The sequence below is a fragment of the Taeniopygia guttata genome, chromosome 1 (assembly GCF_048771995.1).
Source record: "Taeniopygia guttata chromosome 1, bTaeGut7.mat, whole genome shotgun sequence".
Classification (NCBI taxonomy): Eukaryota; Metazoa; Chordata; class Aves; order Passeriformes; family Estrildidae; genus Taeniopygia; species Taeniopygia guttata.
This window is the reverse complement of record NC_133024.1, coordinates 59,476,076-59,497,722: the sequence shown is the minus strand read 5'-3', so window position 1 is coordinate 59,497,722 and position 21,647 is coordinate 59,476,076. Positions and strand designations below refer to the sequence as shown.

Below are 21,647 nucleotides of genomic sequence, written 5' to 3'. Positions count from 1 at the left end.
AGGGCGGGTTCGCCTTCCTCAGCCCGGATGTGACGCCTTCTGCGGCCGCCGCCGGACGGCCTCACGTGGTGGTGCGGGAGCATCGCGGAGCGGGGTCTGCACACCCGGGCGACCTCTCCGAGCCCGACATGAACCCCTTCGCCTGGTACCCGCCGCCCCCGCCGGGGTTGCCTCCGCCGGGCATCCCCCCGCCCTTCTTCTGCCCGCCGCCCTCTTGGGACACGAGCTTCTGGGCTGCCCCCGTGCCCTACCCCCCGCCCGGCCGCTACCCGCCGCCCGACAGCGCCTACGCGTCCGCCGACACCTACTCGCAGCCCAAGAGCTACTCCCAGCCCGCAGAGTCCTACTCGCAACCCGCCGACAGCTACTCGGATCCCGCCCAGAGCATCCCTCCCGCCGAGAGCTACTCCCAGCCTGCCGAGAGCTATCCCCAGCCTGCCCAGAACTTCTCGCAGCCCGAGGGCTACTCCCAGCCGGCCGAGGGCTACCCTGCGGCTCAGAGCTACCCGCAGCCCGAGAGCTTCCTTCCCCCTCACGGCTACACCGCGCCTGCCGCCTGGTTCCCGCCGGCCTACGGAGCGCGCCCGCAGGGCCCGCACAATGGTGAGGGGCAGGGCAGAAACCCAACCCTCTCTTGGTCCCTGCGCTCCTTCCCATACCACGCAGCCCCGGGGCTGTCCTGAGCCCTTGGGGCTGCAGGACTCTTCTCCAAGCATGTTGGCCCTGCAGCCCTCTCTTACCTCTTCCCTAGATCCCTCTCTCTTGCCCACCGAGGTAGAAGGATGGGGGGGGGGGGGGTGTTTTACCTGTGAATGGCTCATATGGGTTTTTTTTCTCTGTTCTGAAGGTGGAAATGGTAATTTCTCCCAGAAACGGCAGGGCAAGCAAGCGCCTACATTTAGTAAACATTGTCCGGAAGAAAATAACAAGCCAAAGGTATGGATTGGGGTCCCCAGTGCAAGAGGGACACGTATGTGTTGGCATGGATCTGGGTCTTTTGACCACGAAAATGATTAGGGGGTGGAGCACCTCTCCTGTGAAAGCTGAGAGAGCTGAGGTTGTTTAGCCTGGAGAAGAGAAGGCTTCAGGCAGAACCCTGGATCATCTTTTTAGTACTTTAAGGGAACTTAGGAGAAAGACAGGGACAGACTTCATAGTACAACCTGTAGTGATAGAACAAGGAGTAATGGTTTTAAACTGAAGCAGAGTAGATTTAGATTTGACATAAGGAAGACTTTTTTTTATTATAAGAGGATGAGATACTGGCACACATTGCCCAGAGAAGCTGTGACTGGCCTGTCCCTGGAAGTGTTGAAGGCCATATTGAATGGGGCTGAGTACCCTGATCTAGTCAGAGATTGTCCTTGGTGGGGGGGTTGGAACCCGATGATCTTGGAAGGTCCCTTCCCACCCAAAAGCATTCTGTGATGGTGTCAGTCTTATGGGACTTGTCCCAAGGTGCTATACAGATCCCATAATCCTGTCTGACTTGCTTGCCCTTAGAAGACAGCAAATAGTAACAGTCTGTAACCCTTGAAAGATAATGTAAACCAAATTCTTACACAAGTTTATGTCATTTAGTGTGGTGATGCCCAGCTGCCTAAATTACACTAGTGCTCTCTTACATGGTCAAGACCAGCCAGCCAGATGGCACTGATGTGTGTAATGAGAGAAGGCAGGGTCTGTGCTGCCCTCTGAACTTGTACCTGTCATGGTAGAACAGTCATGGTCTGTCTTGGTAGGGGAGAGACATGGGGCTTCAGCCTAAATCTCACAGCCCTCGTGAAGTCTGTGCCAGCAGACTTGTGTGTTTGCAGAAGCAGTAATTGATTGAAAGGTGGTAGTGGGAAGAGCTGAGTGCAGGGCACTTTGTTTAGAAGAGAAGTAATTGAAACTTAACTTACGTATTATGTTAGCTTGTCTTTGAAACTTTTGAAACACATAACTGCTTTATTAACAAAAATACAAATAGTGTTTCATAACTAAACACAGGAATATCTTGTAACTGTAATCCTGAGATTATTTCTTCTTCTTTTTTTTTTCCAGACCAGAAAAAAAAAAGAGCCAGTTTTCTCTCATTACTGTGATACCTGTGACCGTGGCTATAAAAACCAGGAGAAGTATGATGAACACATTTCACAGCATAAACAGGTTAAGAAGTTTGGCTTATTTTATTCACACTTTGATTTTTAAATTTGTGCCTGACAAGCAGTTAGCTGTAGTTACTCTTTGAATAGAAGACACAGGAAAGAGATTCCAGAGCTAGTCAAGTGTTAGTGGGGGATTTTTTCCTGAATGCTATACATAGGGGAGGCTTCAGGTGTATTTTTGGTTTTATTACTGGAGCATTTTAAACTGTTTTTCTTGCAAAGCATTACTAAGTCATAAGAATTAATTAATTGACACCACTATAGCATGTACAGGTTTTGTGTGGAAACATTTTTAAAATTTCCTTTATTGAAAATTATCAACATTTGCAAGTATCGAAATTGAAGAGTCTTGCAAATCTTTGTTTTAGATAAACTTAGCTTTCTTTTCAGTTGTCAGATGTTGTCTACACTGGTTATTCTAAAACCAGATGAAATTGAAAAGTACGTTATCCCTGCTTGCTGTTTTTACAATCACTTTTGTTAGCAAACAGGGTAACTTACATAGCCTGTACAAAAAACTGTACAGGCAACTGGCACTGAATTTATTAGAAGTGTGCTCAAAAGCCTGTTTATAACTTATGTAAACTGTTGTATGTTTTATGTTCACCCTCTTATGTTGCAGTGCTCAGAAGAAGGTTGCAATTTCAGTGCCCATGAGAAGATAGTTCAGATACACTGGAAGAATGTAGGTAACCCTCTGGCCCTGAAATATGAGTCTGTGCCATCTTTACCATAGCTCCTTTTCTCATTCTTCAGTGGTTTCCTTTCATTCATCTGGAAAGAAAATGTATCACCTCTGGGGAGAATCTGTTTCAAGACAATTTTGTGAATGAAAATGTGTTAAATACTGTGGGGTTTTCTTAATGGATTCACTTTATCATCTCTGTGTAGAGTCTCACCACTTTTGGAGATGAAAGCAGTGTGATACCACTATACCTGACATAACGATGTTTTCTTTTTTAACTTGTGGTTTTTCCTTCCCCTTTTAAACACCTCTGAAATACTTTTTCCTTAGGCACATGCACCTGGTGCTAAAAGAATAAAATTAGATAGTCCAGAAGAGATTGCTAGATGGAGAGAAGAAAGAAAAAGGTAAGACTTGTGGTCTGTGGATTTGTTTTTACTGTATTTTCCTGTGGGAGCATAAGATGACAGCTGAAAGGCAGGAGCAGTACATAACTTGCTGTTTCTGCTGTTCCATTGACCCTGCAAAACTCCTGCAGCAGTGATCTGTATCAGAATGCATGATCCAGAAGAGTGTGAGCTTCAGAGATGATAATAATTTAGAAGATTATAATAGAAGGCAAGGTATCAGCTGAGAAGGAAGCAACTTTCCAAGATGTTTGATGTGGTATCCCAGGTTAGGTGAATATCTCATTCCTTTTAGCCTCATCACAGATCACGTTTTAGGTCAGGAGTGTTGTGTGGTGGTTTTTAATAGTTTAAAAATCTGGAACTGTTGTGCTGATTATAACTGTAATACTGTGTGCAGATTTCCCCAGTTTAAGTTGTTCCAGTAGACCACACCAGGGAGTTTTCCTAATTTTTTAAGGGCTTTCTGTGTTGCTTGATGCTTTTCTAGTGAAAGAGAACAGAAACCATGAATGATCCATTCTCAGGTAGTCTAACTTGCATTGTATGCAGGGTGCAAGGTAAAATTCTCCTATAAGCAGTATTTCTCACTACTTCTTATCCTGTGATGTAACTGAGTGTAACTTTTGTCTTGACTGGGATTCAAGTATTTATGTCTCAGTTTTGTTTATTTTTCCTTCAGAGTTCAATGGATTAAAATCCACATTTCCCTGCAGGAGAAAGATGCTGCAGGCTTTCCTCACGTCTATTGATAATTTAGAATACAGTCCTGCAAGTGGTCAGTGCATGAGTTTTGTTTCCACGAGCAAGAGTCCTATGTGCGGAATGGGAAATGATATAAATTTAATTTTGAGATCAGTGGTGATGAGCTAGGGCAGTGTACTAGTCACGTGGAGTTTTTTTAGTGAAAATAAACCCCAGTGGTCTGATGGAATCCTATTGATGTATCCACCTTGCATTCATGTCAGAAGGCATTGCTAATGTGTTCTTGATTTGAACTTCACTTCCCTTAATATGTTTTTACACTGTTTTGTTGAAAAAGAAAAATGAATGGAATTTATTGCAGAATTTTTTAACTGCTTCCCACCCATTTTTTCCCGTGTGAAGAAACAAAATTTCTCCCCATTTAATTTCATTCTTGGAGGTTTCAATTTTTCTTTGGTCATGGTTTCAGCTTTTTCTCAAATTTCAGCAAGTCTCCAAAAGGCAAAAGGAAATCTTACCACTGTGTCAGCACATCACAGCAGTCAACTGTTGCACCTGCTGTTCATTTTTTTACAAATCTAAATAATCCATATGTTCTTAAAAAAAAAAAACAAACTTTTTTTGATACAGAAACAAGAGATTATTTTCTCCCAGTTTTGAAATGCCTTCATTAACTGGACAAAAATTGGTTGTGATCTGTGCAAATATAAGTTTGGTGTTAGATTAGGCAAGTTTTGGTGCTAGATTAGTTTTCCTTCCATGGTTTCCTTTTATTCAAAAGATGCTTGGTTTTTATTTACTTTCAATCTATATATTGCTGTTGTGATTTTTTTTTTTTTTTTTTGGTGACCTTATTTTCTAATGGTGACTCCAAGGAAGACAATCCATACTCATATGCAGTCTCTGAGAGAATCTTTGCTACTCATTTTCAACTATTTATACACTTCTCTGTTTTGGGAAGTGTTGAGGAGAGTTCCTGTCTAGCAACTGATGCTGAGGTTTTAAGTGTTGAAATGGTGTTTAAGGTGTATATGTCAGTATGTGCTCTACTAGAACATTAGGGAAGTGGGAATGGAACTTAAAATTATAGATATTTTTTGTGTGGAGTGGGTGCTGCAAATCACATCAGCCTTTATCTGCAATTAATTGTAAGGGTGATGCTCTGCCTGAGATGGTTTTGCTGAGGTGCTGAAGGATCTCATGTTGGCTCTATAGGTGAATATGATCTGGCTGTGATACAGCATTGCTGAAAGCCTTTGCTCTCTGCAGCACCGTAAAATCAAAGGACATGAAGTCGCGTGGTCACAGCCACCAACCAGAAAAGGGGGAATGGGATTAGGAGTGTCTGAACCAAGGCCACTAGATGGAGTAGTGCCTTATCTTGGTACTTCAGCCTTTTGTGGGCATCGTATTTAGCTGTGATGGATGGGTGTAGAATGACCACCTGGGTGGCTTTTGTTACTCTTTGTACAGCGAAGAAGCTCTATGAGCATCCTTCTTTTTTTAAATAAAAAAAAAAAGGGGGGCTGGGAGGCAGGCAGAGAGAGAAAGCCAGCTGGAACTTTTGTGCAGCATTAATTGGGTCACCAGCAAAGCATCAGTTTGGTACTGAAGGTCTGCTGTTGACTCACAGTAAACACTGCATTGTACAGAAAAAAGGGACACCAGGGGGAGTCTGAGCTATTAAGCAGTTTTGGTTTATGGTGACAGGAAAAAACCTTTTTCTTTCTAGACGCTCCAATCAGAGCTAAGAATGAATCTTTTTAGGTCATTAATAGTTTGTTCCTAATTAGGTTGCAGTGATTTAATATGTGTGTTTCCATGCTGCATCCTGTCTTGGTTGTTCTTTCAGCCGTTATAAATAATTACTTGCAGAGTTGAGATTTTTCTTTTTAATTAGCTGCTGTGTCGCTCAGTTGTGTATCCTGCTTAAAATCTTCAAGAAAGAGCTTGTGTTTAAAGTGTAGCCTTACCCTCACAGAGGAAAGAGGAGGAGGAGAGCTGGTAAGGAGTGTGTCTGGATGAAGCATGCTGTATTGGAATGCTGTTTTCCTGTTGAACCTGCTGAGCCAAGAAATCTAATTAAGTAAAGAGCAATAGAGATGAAGTTCCATGGGATCTCAGGGTTTCCCTATGTTTTGCAGACAGATGGTTGTGAAGTCTGACATCAGCTTTTCTTGTTTTGATTTGTCCTGTCCCTTCCAAGTGTTGAGAAATGTGCTGTCTTCAGCATATTTTTTCTTTAACATGAGCTTAAAGAGAATTATCTGCAATGCATTTCCTTAATGTGTCAGAATGAGGTATTGCTGTCTTCCCTACTCTACAAGTGAGATCTGGGTCCTGCCAGCCCATCTGTTTCTCACCAACATTTCTTGAGCAATGCTTATTAGTTAAGAATGTGGCAAGGCTGCTTTAGTCTTAAACGGAATAATAAATTTTATTTTTGCTTAGCTTCTAGTATAACATTGGGGGATTTTCTTGAGATTGTGTGTTGTAAATTATCCCCTTTCTGCCCCGCTTTCTTTATTTTCTTGGCATTGATTTGTTCAGATAGGAATTGTCTGTTGTATTTCCTTGCAATACATCTCACAGGCTGAGCATGTGCTGGATGCTTGAAGTCCAGTACTGTTAAACACACCACTTTTAATTAATTTGTGGTTTTCTAGTTGTATAATGATAATCCTAGAGTAGATGGGAATCCTCCCTGGTGTTGTGTTAATAGTAGTGAAGAATATCATATGGAAAATAATTTCTTGTAACTTCGTAAAGGAGAGAAAACAAAGCAAAGTAGAAGGGATGTGCCAGCAGGTCAAGGTAAACCTATATACAATAAAGTTTACTCTGATCTATTGGGATAGATTAGCAATGAAACTACCTCAGCTAACATATGGTTAAATCAGATGTAGGAAAGTTAAGCCAAGATTTTATCGGCTTTGTTGGGTCATTTTTTTTTCCCTTTGGGCTATCATGTCTCCTTTGCTGTTGGCTGTGCATATGCAATTAAGACCAGCCCAAGAATTTTCTGAGGCATTTTGCTCACAGTGCTGTTCCTATTAAAATGATAAACTTGTATAACTCTTGACTCAGGAATTCATTGTATAAACTGCTATAGAAACAGGTCTCTTTTCTGTTAGATGTTTGCAAAGCTCTGTTTCTTCACTGCTCACTAAGAGCTACTTTACTTCAATGTTTATGAGAGCAAGATAAATTATGCTAGCCTATAAAAAAATGCATGGCTGTGGCTAGTGTGCTCATTTATTGAAAAAAAAAATCTATTCACTAAGACACATGTGTTATTGATTATGCTCAGTGTTACTGTTCCCTGTCTCTAAAAGCTTTAGGGTATCCTTTCCCTGCATGTCTCATTTTGTTGGGATATATTTAATATACTCATTTTAGCCTGAAAAGCAGTTTTCTGATATTATCAATTTATTTTGGAAAACTTTGGACTGTAGAAGTTTGTACTGTTGGGAGCTGCAACTGCTGTGAAAGAGGGCTGCTTTCTCAGGCTGTACTGGCTTAATGAAGTCTGCTGTGCCAGACCATCACATCCTAGTTTAACTCTCCCTTTTACAATACGTTGCTTAGGTTTATAAAGCCCTGTGGGGACAGATGAAGCTGTTCCTATTCGAGCTGTGACAAGTTGTTTGCAAGGTGTAAGTGCTAGGGTACTTCTACTTCAGTGGTGTTTGTAGGTAACATTTTAGGAACATCATTTTCTTAGGAGAGGTGGAGGGCTTGCCATCTTAGAAGGGTGCAAACAGCTCTTGGGATTTAAGCATATCACTTTTTATGTGGAGTGGCTCAGTCAGGAATGGCATGAGGTAAAGGCAGTGAGTAAAATGCCATTTAACATTTGAGAAGAGCTGGAGAAAATAAACACAGCCACTACAGATGCCTTCAGATGTGCTTCTGCAGGCATACTGGGACTTGTGACTTGAGCTCTTGCCAGCTGTCAGTTACTGCCTGTGTCAGCTGGAAGGGTGGTTTAGGAGAAATCTGTCAGTCTTGGCAGTTAAATGGAACTGAGAGCCTTGGTGCAGTCCATTACAGTGGCTTGTGGAGGGAGTGGTAATGCACAGGAATGAAAGTGGGAGGCATTCATGTCTCAAATTGTGTTGAGAGAGCATGTCTGAATATGTCCTTAATCAGCATAAGTGCTGGAGCATTTGAAGACTCCTTTGCTCTAGTATTTAGGGTCTTCCCATATATTCAAAACACCCTCCCCCCTGCAATCTTTACAATAAGCCTGGGGATGTTTTGAGCATAACTACTTGTTTTATGGCTTGCTGTCCTCCTGGGAGCCTTTGTGTTTGAAGGAAAGCACCTTCTCCTAAAACTGCAGGGCATAGGGGTCTTTGTCAGTGCAAAGCTTTTGAGATTAAAGAGTTCATTGCACGTTTGCTGGGTGCTGAGAGTGTTGTAACATGGATGAACAAATCTAACTAACAGGGAGGAGCAGAGGTAAAATATCACATCCCTGTGCTCACTTGCGTTGTATGGCAGATTTCTGGGAGAAATCCAAAGAAAATAGATGTTGACAGCTCATGTTCAAATCCTCTTAAAGGAGACAAGTTCTGTAGTGTGTTTAGGTTTGTCTTGTAGAAAATGCTTCTCTTTTTCCCTTGGTATGTGGTTGAAGCTGTCTTGAATCAATGTGACACTTAGCATTCATGCACTAATATGGGGGAAATGCATGTGATAAGATTAAATATTTAAAGAAAGATACATGTCTTTTTTGATAGCTATTTTTAGTGAGAAGCTGTTCTATGTTTCTCTTTACTCCATTTTAATAGGCATAAAATATTTATTCTTTGTGTTTCCATCCAGAAGCTGGGGGAGCGTGTGCATGTGTTTCTCATTTACCACCTTTATCCCAAAGCCCTGGCATTTAGTTAACTAATGTTTGCAGAGCAAGGAGTGTAGCCATTTCTGGGCTTTGATAGTAAAAAGCCTGCTGCCCAGGCTGTGCGTGTTAGAACCAGCGAGGCATTTGTCTGGATGGAAGGATGTTAAGGGAGGTGGGGAACTGAAGAGATGGGATGGTTTGGGAGATGATTGTAACAGTAGATTTGTTTTCATCTGCATGATTTGGCAATTTTTCTTGAACCTGGAATTAAAAAGGGGCAGTAATTCTGGTGAACTTGGTCAGTGTGCAAGCACAATACTAAATAGGACTTGAGAAGGAACTTGTGTGCTTTTCCCTGTCACATTGAGGAATCTTGTGCACCCAGAAGCTCTTCATAAAACCTTTAACTTTTTTAAGTTTACAAAAACTGATCAGTTAGTTTGCTAAAAGCATGTCATTCAAATAATCCAATTGAAGCTCCATAAAATAATATAGGAGGACTAAATCATGCTGTTATGTGCTAGGAAAAAAGGAGTGTCCATGACTATAACCAAACTGTGTCTGTACCATGTTGCTTGGTGGAATGGTAAATGTAAGAATGCTACTGTGATAGATTTTTTGAATTTTGTTTTTGTTTTATTCATTGCATCTGGATATGTAAGTCTAAATGCACTCAGGCTTCTTTTCCTCACTAATGCCTTTTTAAGAAAGAAGCAGTCAGTTGAACTTCCTTGAAACATTTTTAAAATCTGTAATGTTTATAGAGGAAGCTGATTTGGTAAAGGGGGAATTGAGAAACTACAGTGAATCCTTTAAGTGCCAGTTGAAACTATTTTTTTCTTTTAGAAATTTTCCTACTTTGGCAAACATTGAAAGGAAGAAGGAAATGCAGACGCAGAAGGAGGAAAGGGGAGAAGTGCTGACTACCCAGCAGTTTGGGTAAGTGTTTTGAACCAAGCCTGTTGCTTTCCTCCCACTGAGTTCAAAAGTATGCTCTCTTACTGTGGTCTCCCAGAACTTGCTGCTTCCACTGTATACAGAATCTGGCTGCCCTTTAAGAGAGGATAGGCCATTTGGCAAACTGCTGATGTAATATTCTTTTGTTTACTTCATGGTGCTCCAAAGTCCACTTCAGTTAAATGAAACAATAACTACATTAAAAATCTGGTATTCTGGCTTGTTTAAGAAAACCACTTTTCTGGTGGCCATTCATTAGATCAGCATTTAACTGAAGTCCACTTCAGTTAAATGAAACAATAACTACATTAAAAATCTGGTATTCTGGCTTGTTTGAGAAAACTACTTTTCTGGTGGTCATTCATTAGATCAGCATAACATTGGTGGTCTCTGAGGTAGTAATGGGGACAAAAGTCATGCAACATAATGATTCTATGTGATTTAATCCTTTATTACCTGAAAATGGCCAACAGAGGTTTTATTCTTACCTTTTCTCCTTTCTGATAATAAATCAGTAGTAAAGTTAAAAGGGGAAAAAGATAAAAGTGATGGAGGGTAGAAAAAAGAAGCAGCACTACATAAGTTATAATGAAAACTATATTAAAATAAAGTTTAATCTATCTGCTACCATTGTACTGAGCTAGTGCTTACCCATCTTGGATTTCTATCTGTTCATTGCCTTATAAATTATTTTCCAGCATGGTTTTGTTCTTCTCTCTCAGTTTCATTGTTAGGTGGAACCAGCTAACTTCATTAGCTCTGCTTCAGGACCTGTGGGAAGATTGTTTTTAAAAAAAAAGATGTTATAATGAGCCACACTCTTAAAATATCATTTGTTTAAACTAGTATGACTGAGCTGGAAGGCAGGAGCAGACTCAGTCCTAAGGGGCTCTTGCTAAATGCCATTTTCTGCTGCATGGAAGTGCAGCTGGGGTTTGCCTAGCTTTTTGTGTAGGGGATGAGAGCAAACAAAACTTGCAAACTTGCACCATGGTAAAATGGTTGAGTTGGTGCAGAATAAGAAGTTAGTGCAATTCGTTAAATATGGACAGTGCAAATTACCTTGTTGCAGCATGTTCTTCAGAAGATCCAGTGCTTGCCCGCCCCCACTCAACCAGTTGCCTTTCATGACTGAAAGGAAAGGTTTATAGAAGACTGAAGTAAAACTTCCTTTAAAGTATATAAAGTTGCAGGAGTACTTTGCACCTGAGGAACCAAACCTGGGCATTGAAACTAAAGTTGCAAGCGTATATATATGTGTGTGTATATATATAACATATATATTATGACATTTCTTTGTCACAGTAACAAACTTTGATGTCTACAGGTTTTATTTGCTAACTTTTGTGACTGTGAGTCAGATGCATCAAGTAAGCCTTAAATTTCCATCAGCAATTCCATGCTGTTACATTTGTTAGTAGGTTTATATCTGGAAAACTGTTTGGAAAAAAAAGCCCTCAAAATTGCAGGTTCTTTACTTCTGCGTAGCAACTTTTTATTCTAGTTCATTCTAGAAATCTCTTCTTCTTCCCTCCCTCCCCTTAGCACTCTAGACTTGGTGAACTGTCCATAATCTGTTGTTTCTGCTTTGTATATCAGCAGTAAATATTTTGGAATTGGTACTTATCTGGCAAATTTACTGATGTGTGAGGAAAAAATAGAATACAGCCTGTCCCCTGCAAGCGGTACTATTAAAGCAAATAGCTAAGTAAGATTTAGAAAATATTAGATGCTTAACACTTGCATGGTGCTTTCCACTTGTGGTTGTTGAAAGTGCTTTGCAGCTCCTATGTCTCAGCATCCCTGCATGTGAGATGAGAGATGCAGAAGGAGCACTTTGGAAGCCTGTCTGTCTCACAACACCTGAGTAATAGTGCACAGCTCTCCATGCCCTCTGAATGGAGAGTGAAGAGCCGGATGTCTTCCAATGGCAGAAGGCAGATAGAAGGCTGATGTCTGTTGGGACATGTTTTTGACCTTGGGGTTTCTTTCTGGGTGTTTGAGGTCCCAAAGAATTTAGAAAGTTGTTTTTAACTCTTGGTCAAGGACAACAGCTTTAATTAAACCTGTATTTGCTCAATATCTTCTAGGTTGTACAACATGCTGAATTTAGAGTGTGGTTGTACAAATTGAGGAATGCAGTTTTCTTTCTTCTTGGAGTTGAATCATAGGAGATAATATTAGCCTTCTTTTGTGGGTGAGGGACTGATGCACAGGAAGGCAGTGGCTTGCCACTTGTGCCACAGGAACACTGTCGTGGGTGATGCCGTCAGGGATGAGCAATCAGTGTTAGACACTGTCATAAAATGAAATTGAGAATGAAATTTAAAATGTATTGTTGTGATATAAAGTAATCCTGAGTGCTATGACAGGCCCTGTTCTCTTCTAAAGGACTTGATGAAGCCAGAAAAACATGGAAGAGAGGAAGGCTGGTAATGGAAAAATTTCTGAACAAACAAAGTAGTGGGTGGCTTGAAATGACTGTGTGATGGAGGCCTAGAAAGATTGCATAGGTGGAAGAGGTAATAAAGTGTAATTATACGCTGTTTCTTGTAACTCAAGAAGATGGGGTACTAAATGACTTGTTTAGACCTCAGAATGAAGGCAAACAAATAGAAGTCCTTTGTCATGTAATATTAGCACCTTGCTGTGAGATATTAGCAATGCCAGACATAAACACAGCATCCCACATGAGAGATGATAGGATCTCAGCCATTCTGTAAGTGAGGCTGAGGCAGAGAGGACTGATCAGAACCAACCATGGGACTCATTCAGAACAGGAGATCTTGTGTAGTTTTTGCTGTTGTAATGTACTGATGATTAGTTACAGTCCTGTTTTGCTGAATTAAGTTTCTGTTCCTTGGAAATAAATATTTCCAGGAAGCTTCAACTGTCCCTTCCATATTTGCTTTTCTCTCTGGGTCACATTTATTCTTGTATCTATAGAATTCGACCAGAGTTCTTTAAGCTTTCCAGGTATATTCCTATCAACATATGTTTATAGGATAACCTGGAAGATAACAGAGCTGTGAAAGGTAAGTGGAACCAGCATGCTGTGCTCTTCCTGTACTTCAGGACTTGTTATTTTGTTTCAAGTTTTGAAAAATGCATTATCCTAATGGACATTTCTTTTATTTCTTTTCCTTGGAATGGAAAAGATGAATGGCATGTTGGTTGGAGGCGGGAGTAGGTAGTCATTGCAGCTGATGGTGTCAGATGGCTGAATGGATTTGGTGCAGCAAGATACTTCTCAGAGCTGTAACTAAGAAAAAAGAGACTTCAGCAGTGAAAGAATGTTTATAGTCGATGCTTTCCTTTTAACTTCATGTTGCCACTGGTTTGAATGACTTTAATGCTTAAGTTAAGAGAGTATTTGTTGACTTTATCTGAAATGAAAACACCATGTCCTCACACTGCAGGTTATCGAGGAACTTTCTTACCCTTGTACCTTGTACCCTTGGTCTTGTTGAATACTAAAAACTAAAAGTCATGAGCTTCAAACTGTTCATTCAGTTCCTGCTTTGACCCATTGCCCTGCCTGAGATGAGGTGTGACTGATTTTATGGTCTGTCACCTTGTGTGTAGCTGAACTGGTGTAAGTTCTGGCATCATTCTGTGTTGTTGAACCTTAAACAAGGGCCAGAGCTGTTTGGTTACATCAGTTGTTTTTATTGTCATAGCTTTCTGTTTCTATTCTCCAGCAAAATGAAGGGGATGTGGAAACCTCCAGAAAATGGAGAGGCTCTTGGGCATCAACGAAGACACAGGAGAAGACAATGGCGCCCATTCTGGAAGAAATTTAAGAAAAATGGTGGTGATTATCATGGACCTAGAACTCAAAATGAAGCCAATGAACCAGAAAACAGCACATGTGAAAAGGAACAGGAAAAGCAAAATGCTTTGGCAGACCAAGCATATGAGAAAGACATGGACCCTCTTGGTCTCCTGGCAAATGGTGATGTCGGTAAGATGAAGGAAACTTGGAGAAGTTGTATTTTAAATAGTTGTTTTAAGTTTAGATGCTGAGACTTTGTGCTTGCTAGCCATCATTTTGGAAGTATGACATGAAGTTTGTGTGCAGCGTTACATGTTCTGATGTAAATATTGTACAGTAGTCTAAAGGCCATTGCATAACCATCTTAGGTTGCTAAATTAACATCTGAGATAAGAAAATATTTATAATACCAAAGACTGAAGTATTTCAACAGCGAAATTATTTTTAAAGACTGTTAAATATCCGTTTGTGGTTTTGAAACAAACAGCATTTAGAAAGTGAAAACAAATGGATTTCCTTGTATGAGTTAAGTGAAATTACTTAAAATGTTGGTATTTTAATTCTGTTCTTTGCTGTATTATTACTCTTGATATTCTCCATATGTGTGTGTTCTCTGAAGTATTCCTGCTTGTTTTTTTGGGGTTTGGTTTGTTGGGGTTTTTTTGTTTTGTTTTTTTTTTCATGAGCATGCCGTGTTTCCTCATGCTGGCAGCAATATAAATTCTTCAGCTCTAACTATTTATAATATAGTCAGCAGTGATGCAGTACTCCTAGAATATGACATGTAAGCCGGCTTACACTCTGGTTATTTTTAGCAACAAGGGTAGAATACAGTCCCTGGAAAGATAGTCTGATGCTGCATTTTTCCTCTTGAAAACATAATCTTCAATTAGTGAGAAGAACTCAACATCCCTATGCAATTTGTTTATTCCAATTATCTTTGAGTGTTGGGAAACTTAAGTATGCTTAAATATATCTATATTTCCCTGCAGCATCTGTGTTTTACTTAATGGTAAAAGGTCTAATTATGCCAAAGTACAGCTAGTGACCTCTGTTATAGTAGGTAGAAAAGGAATGTGGTACTCCCTTATTACACAGTGTTAAAGCTAGTTGCAACTTTTTATACAATTGAGAAATATAGCCAGAACAAATAATAACAAACACAATATAACTAAGTAGAATAAAAAAAAATACCGCCCAAATCCATGATTTTACTGTATAGATGCATCTTTTTAATTCTCTCTTTTTTTTTTTTATTCCCCCTGATTGGCTTCTAAATTCTTCTCCTCCATCTCAGAACTAAATCCAGCAAGACTTCAAAACATATTATGAAATCCTCTTTCTCTTTACCTACACTTGATGACAAAACTTTTAATTATATTTGTATATATATTGTATGCAAAGAAGGAAGCAGAAAGCTCAAGCTTGTGTTCAGGAAACTTTTTGTTTCAGTATCTTTGCTGGCAGGACTATAAACAGTGGAGACACCAGTTTGCCACCACCTATCTGTAGAGGTAGACAAGTGTGGGGGGTTTTCTATCAGTCCAGCATTGAGCAATGGTGCCCAACATCAGGTGTGTGTGGTGCTGAGACGGGGATTTGGCGGCAAGGCTGGCTGTTGGCAGGATTGATGGGCAAAATCCCTCTTGCCTTTTCTTTGCCTGCAGAATCTGACAAGGATGAGGCAGCTGAGGAAGATGGCAGACTGGAAACGACGGTTGTCCCCAGGCAGGTGACCTCTGCCCTTAGTGCACTGTCGGTCAACTATGGCAGCGCATCCGACAGCGAGCCCGAAGGTGTGTAGAAACAACTTCTGCCCTTCTCCTCTCCCCTTCTTCCCTGTGTCACACTGCACAGGGAAGAAGGGGACTACTAGCAGGACTGTGGCTGTTTTTGCTGTCCTTTTCTCAGCAGCATGTCCTGGGTTGAGAAAGGAGGCATAAAATGTCTTTGATTAAGTTGTGTGTCATCAAATTTCCCAAGCCTTTTCTCTCCTAGTTGGGGGAAAATAAGGAACCTGTTTTCAGTCTTACTTCAAATCATGTTTGAATAGTACCAGGAAAAAGCTGTTATTGTCAATTCATGAACTAATTTCCACATCCTTAAGGGCTTTTTCCATAAATGGCTGCTGGGTGTTGCATTAGGACTTGAAGTCTCTGTTACTTGGATTTTGTGCTTCTCTCAAGTGTATACGTCAGTGTGTGGTGAGGAATTGCTGTTGCTGTTTGTTTTTCTGAATATTTACTATGCCTTACTTGCCGTGGGTGGCCTACCCAAAGTTAGAGAGCATCTAGCAGACAGTGAATTGAGCTTGGGTATCCTCTGCCCTAACTTTATCATGATTTTCTCAGCAGCCAAATTTGCAGCAAGCTATAATGTGAAGCAATGTACTTTTTAAGCGATAAGAAGGCAGAGGTTTGAAATTCTCAATTATTTTTCTTTTGTGCTGTAGAATTGAAAATACCTTGTTTGTCTTTCTGTGAATGTTTATAGATTATTCTTTGTATTCAAAAAGAAAACCCAAGCCAAACAAAACCCTCCCTTCCTCCAAGTAAACATTGAACATCTTCATGTCAGGTTGTGTGAGCAAGAATAGTACTAACGAACTGCCAGTGCATAGGGATATCAGCATGTTGAAGAGGCTTTTACGTTTGAGATGAAAGTGTGTTCTTTTTCTTTAAGAAATCCCTGTCAAGACTGGAACAAAAGCTGAGAAAAACCAGGCTGTTCTCAGGAATACGCCTCAAACTACTCCTGCTCCTCAGAGTCGGAAACCAAATCAAAACCGCCCAGAGTGCGCAGGCACAACGTTAAGGAGCTCGAATTCAAATGCACGTCCCCGCAGAGGGCCTGATAAGCGGGGCAGGAAAACATTACCTCGCCTTCCCAAGCGCCGTCCAACTCTGCTGGAAATGGTAAGAGGCTAAAATAATGCCTCCTGTGCAACTATTTGTGAAAGTTTCTCTTCTTCCCTGTGGGAAGTTCAAGCAGTCTGTTAGCACAGGGCCTGTCTTAAAAGTGGGCATTTAACTTCGAGAAGCTGAAGAAGCTTTAATAGACAAATAGAAATACCCTGGCATGCATTCAGGTAACAACTAACTTTGGTAAGCAAGAGATGACAACTGAATCATGTGTCTGAAATGAGCTGCACAAGGAACAAGCCCTTTGTTCCTGTCTCTTCTCTTCCCTTCCCTGTGGCAGTATCTATAGGTTTTGATAATGTGTAATCGCAGCAGCCATGATCTGATCCTTTTGTTCCCAGCTTTGCTCTTCAGCCACCTTCCTCTGCTGGAGGAGCACACACTTTTTTGCACATGCAAAGAGATCTTGTTGAGAAGTGTGTTGGTGACTTAAAATACAGGGTGGTGTTTAGCCGCAACCTGCTTGCAGAAGGGGTTTCTTCTCTAGGCATGTTTAGATCAATCTGAGGAAGGGACAGCACTTTGAAGAGCAAAGCTTGGTGTCTTTCTTTAGAAAGCTCTAACAAAACCTTGGAGCTTTTATTGTATTTATTACTCAAAAGCAGTACTACTCTTGTGATTCTATAAATGACATAAAGCTCCTCCATCATGGGAAAGCTTGCAGTGGCAAAACACAGGAGAAAGCAGGGTGCCACTGACATCAGAGCTCTGAAATAGCACAGGATGTTTCAGCAAGAGATACCTGATAAGGTATGTCCCGAGCTGCTGATGTGGGAGAAATCCCTCAGTAGTCTTTTTAGCACATAGCACCATTGTTGCCAAGAATTAAAGTTCTAGTGACTGAAAAGGAAGTATTTGTCCTTTGTGTAGCTCCCTAAGCATGCAGTTGCCTTTATCACTTGCTCTTCAAAGTTTTTGGTGATCAAAGCAGTGATGACTCTGGAAGAAAGTCAGATGAAGTCCCACATGCTGAGAGAAGTTGGCAGTACATAGGAAACCTGAGTTGAAGCTTGCCAGTGTAGTCCATTTTTAAAATTGCATTTTAGTGAGGTTTATTTGCCTTTTCAAATTGCTCAGAGTTGTTTTTAAAGAATGTGTACTGTGGCTGTGCATCACAGAGGAGGGCCTGAAGTTTGCAGGTAGGCTTCCACTGTCATTAGAAATGGTTAGTGTACAAAAACCTTGAGAGAGGGCAAGGTTGAAATTTTACAGAATAAATCCAGAAAGGGCATTAGAATGCTAAAAAAGGTTGTTGTATCAATGAAATGATGCTTCAAAAAAAAAAAAAAACAAAGAAAGGGAGGTAGGAGAATAGCTGCAGGTATCTCTTGGCAGTCATTCAGCAATGAGCTTGGGCACTACTAAAACATGCTTATCATAGACATGTAAACATTAATGTGTATTTAGTCATTCTCTGTGCTGACAAAATCAAAAGCTTGTGTGCTGTCACTCCACTGATACCCATCCCTGCATTAAAAAATTAAATACAAAGATACAGTCTTTGATAGGGTGATCTCTGCAGCCCAGCTGGGCCTTAATTTGGCTATTTGGGAATTCACCAGCTTCTCCCAGTCAAACAAAGAGGACATTACTATGCTGTCCCTTGTCTGCCCTGAAGTACATCTCCTAGTCCACATAGAAAGTTCCTGAAGGCTCATTTTAGGTGTCAGCTGCTTGTAACACATCTTAGCAATTGATCTAAGTAGAAATATTCAGACTTAAAAGCAGCTGGTTGAACTACTGTTGAAACTTGTAACAAAAAAGCTTCCTGGTGACACTACAAGCAAAACTTAGCCAGATCTCCTGCAGTGTGTAATACAGCTCTCCTGTAAATGATCAGATAGTTACAGGTTTAGCCTCTTGGCTCAGATTGTGTTTGTGCATGCTACCAGTTCTGCTGACACTTGCAATGAAAAAGGTTCATGCAGCTCCTCTGGCTGATAGGTTTCTTTTTCCTACTACCAAAGTGAACCTCAATGAAGTTAAAGTCAATAAAAAAGGCCTCTAGCACATTGATTAAGCTACTAGAATTAGGTTGGTGTATGTATTATAGCCTAGACCAGTTACTGCTGTTTAAATCCATGGTCTGGTACCTGATGAAAGATGCCCTTTCCTTCTATTTATCTTTTACTCATTGGGAGTTTAAATTAAAAATGCATGGGATATTTAATTGCAGCTACAGTATAACTCAGAAAGTGTGAATAATGATAACAGACCTACTACCCTGATAATAGACCTACTACCTACTACTGGAATGCATGGCCCGGTATTACAGTCCATGATATGAGAACATCATTGCCTCTGGTATGGCAGTCTCCAGCCCCTTGTGTCCAGGACCTGTGTGAGAGAGCCAGCTGTTTAACTTGAATGATGTTGGAAATTACTGAGTAGATCAGTATATGTTGCTGTGCTTGTATCAGCTACAGAGCAATGGAGGGAAATGTGCATAATTTTCTCTTTTTTTTTAATTTCTAGTTACTGGCCCAGGACATCCGACACGAAAGGAATGTGATTTTGCAGTGTGTTCGATACCTCGTCAGAAATAACATGTTTGGACTTCATCTTAAAACAGAACCACAGGCTGAAGCAGAAACTGAACAGTCTTCTACAGCTAAAGCAGAGCCTTCTATGGAAAAACCTGATGAATCTACTTGTTCTTGTAGCTCTGACCTTCAGTTAGAAGGAGGACAAGAAGATGCATTATTAATAGCCCAGGGTGAGAAAGAACCTGTGGATCAGACTTCACAGATGGCTCAGTTGGCAGATGAGGACATGTGGGAAACCCCATCAATTCAGTGTGAAGGAGCACCATAGAGGATGTCTGTTATGGACAGTAAAGGCTCACATTTTCTACCCAACTGATGCTTTTTGAAAGTCATCAGTGTAACAAAATCATTAAAGTACATACTGAGAACTGTTAAAACCACTTTCCTGATCTATTCTGCCCTAGGTGGTCATTTCCTTGGAAAACATGTCGAGTAATTCCATTTCCACATGGCACAAAGGCATCAGTGGCACAAAGTATGACCTTCCCTAGAGCAGATGCAGATCCCTGCTCTAGAGCTTCAGAGTTCCAAGTGTCTTACCTTCTCATGAAATGTGTGTGAGTCCAGCCCCAGAGCCAAGTAGGATGGATTTTCTTCATGTGAAGTTACGGTCTGGTGTGTGTGGAGTATCTTGAGTGTCCAGAAGTATTTCAGTGTAGTTTCAAAATAGCAATTCAGTGCACACATTGTTTCACTTCAGCTGTCATAAGATATATCCAATATAAATCTAAAATAGCCAGTGTAAAATATGGAAGATATAACTGACCTAGCTGAAAAAGTACTGCTTGTCCCTGAATTACGTTGCTAATTGAGCAGAGGAATTTAAATGAGGGTGCAGGTTTTATTTATTTATTAAAAAAAAAAAAAAAAAAAAAAAAGCTTGCATCAGTGCTGTGTTGCTGGTTGAGCTCAGGTGCCCAATACTGAGCTTTAACTTCTGTTACAGTTGTTTCCTGACAAATTAACTCTGAAGCAAACCCTCAATGTAATTGTCAAAGTTTAGAAAGCTTACCAAGAGTTACTGATTACCTTTTGCATATACATTGGGAATTTATTAGTTGGCCTGCTGGAAGAATGCCTTGGTACGTTGTTACGATGCTCCTACAGCACCCAGCAATTGATTTTCCTCATGGGTTTGTGCATACATCCATAGTGTTGTGAGCACTAAAAAAGAAACATCACCCAAGGTTTAGAAACTAAATTTAGTCTTTTGATTATATTGTGCATTTGTTTGTCAGAATGCTTCTTATCAAGGGCAGGTGTTAGTTTGTCCCATTGACACTGAAAACACTCCACAAAAATAATCTATTCCCGAAACCTCCACTTTAGAATCTGCACTTTGTCTTTTAGTCATGGTTAAATGTTGCAGTTAACTCTCAGGGACTGGCTTTGTTTTCTTTTTCTTTGCTAGAAGTCTAGCCTTCCATTTCACCACCTGAAAGAAGGATACTCACATGGGGCTTTTTTATTGCCTAATAGCTGTATTTTCTTTTCTTTAGTTCCTTAACTTGTGCCACACATCTCATTTGTGGAGTATAGGAAACAAGAAGTAGTTGAAAATTCTATCCTGCTGCTCTGCTATTTATAACTACAACTGCATATTGTGTTTGTAATGCACTGTCTAAATTTATGGAATTATATAAATACCAACACCCTTGTAAAAGTTGTGTGTCTCAAGGATATATGTGCAGAATAGAAGCAGTGATCATAAACATTTATATTTCCAAGGCAGATGATTCATTCTTCCCATGATGATCTCACGAGCCATCTCAGTCTCACTGACTTGCCTCTGGCTCTTACAGTTTTACTGCAATGAAAATACCAATGAAGAACACTCAGCCACAGAGATCTGGCACTCGAGCAGAACCTGGTTTCAGAGTGGAGTGGTACCAGTGCTGTTGAAAGCATAAGTGACAGCTGCGGGAAAAGAAATGGATGTCTTAAATTTGCTATTAAATTGCACTTTAAACAACCATGTGTCCTATCAAGGTGATGGCAGAGCTTTCTTTGACTGTACCCCTTGACTTTGTGTTTAAAAAGATAGAACCTTTACCAAGAATTCTTTATACTGTTGTCTTTTATGACTTACGAATATTAAACTTTCACACAAAACCAAAAATTGTCAGAAGAAAAATCTTTTTAAAAGTCTGTTTCATATAGATGGAAAGAAATAGGTTTCTTTGTAAAGAGATCTGTACATGGCATAAACCAGAAGTTTTAACCTAGGACTTGTTGCATACATTAAGAACTGCTATTTTTCTCATAACAAGCCATTTCTGCCAACTCATGTAGCAGCCATGTGGAGACAGATACTGCAGTGATGTCAAACCCTGAATTGCAGTCTTGGTCAATGGTAGGAGGTCTCTGTCCTTTTCTTTTCCCCCACTTTTCTTTTTGTGTTCTTCCAGATCACATTCAGACTTCACATACCCCTTCCTGCCCATGAAGGATGTGCTTTCTTAGTACTTTGGATTCAGCCTTTGTATAGGAAAGGTGCCATAATGACCTTCTCTGGTATTCTCAAATGCCTGCAGGCTTTTCTGGTCCCTGCAGTTTTATCTGCTCAGGGTTAGCAGAGGTGGGTTTTGTTCACTTGAATAGAATACCTCTCTGTGTCTGTAAGAAGAGCTTGTTGTTTCTGGCATGCTGCTG

General features: G+C 40.5%; 1 protein-coding gene across 1 annotated transcript; it reads left to right on the top strand.

Moving 5' to 3' along the window:
- Nucleotides 1-5: 5 nt before the first annotated feature.
- NUFIP1 (nuclear FMR1 interacting protein 1) lies at nucleotides 6-21,114 on the top strand. The gene is made up of 10 exons (XM_030285355.4): nucleotides 6-603; nucleotides 848-936; nucleotides 2,047-2,151; nucleotides 2,773-2,835; nucleotides 3,166-3,242; nucleotides 9,643-9,735; nucleotides 13,455-13,717; nucleotides 15,196-15,324; nucleotides 16,211-16,443; nucleotides 18,925-21,114. Exons 1-10 carry the CDS (start codon nucleotides 129-131, stop codon nucleotides 19,261-19,263), a joined length of 1,866 nt encoding a protein of 621 aa, XP_030141215.4. The 5' UTR covers nucleotides 6-128; the 3' UTR covers nucleotides 19,264-21,114.
- Nucleotides 21,115-21,647: the final 533 nt, after the last annotated feature.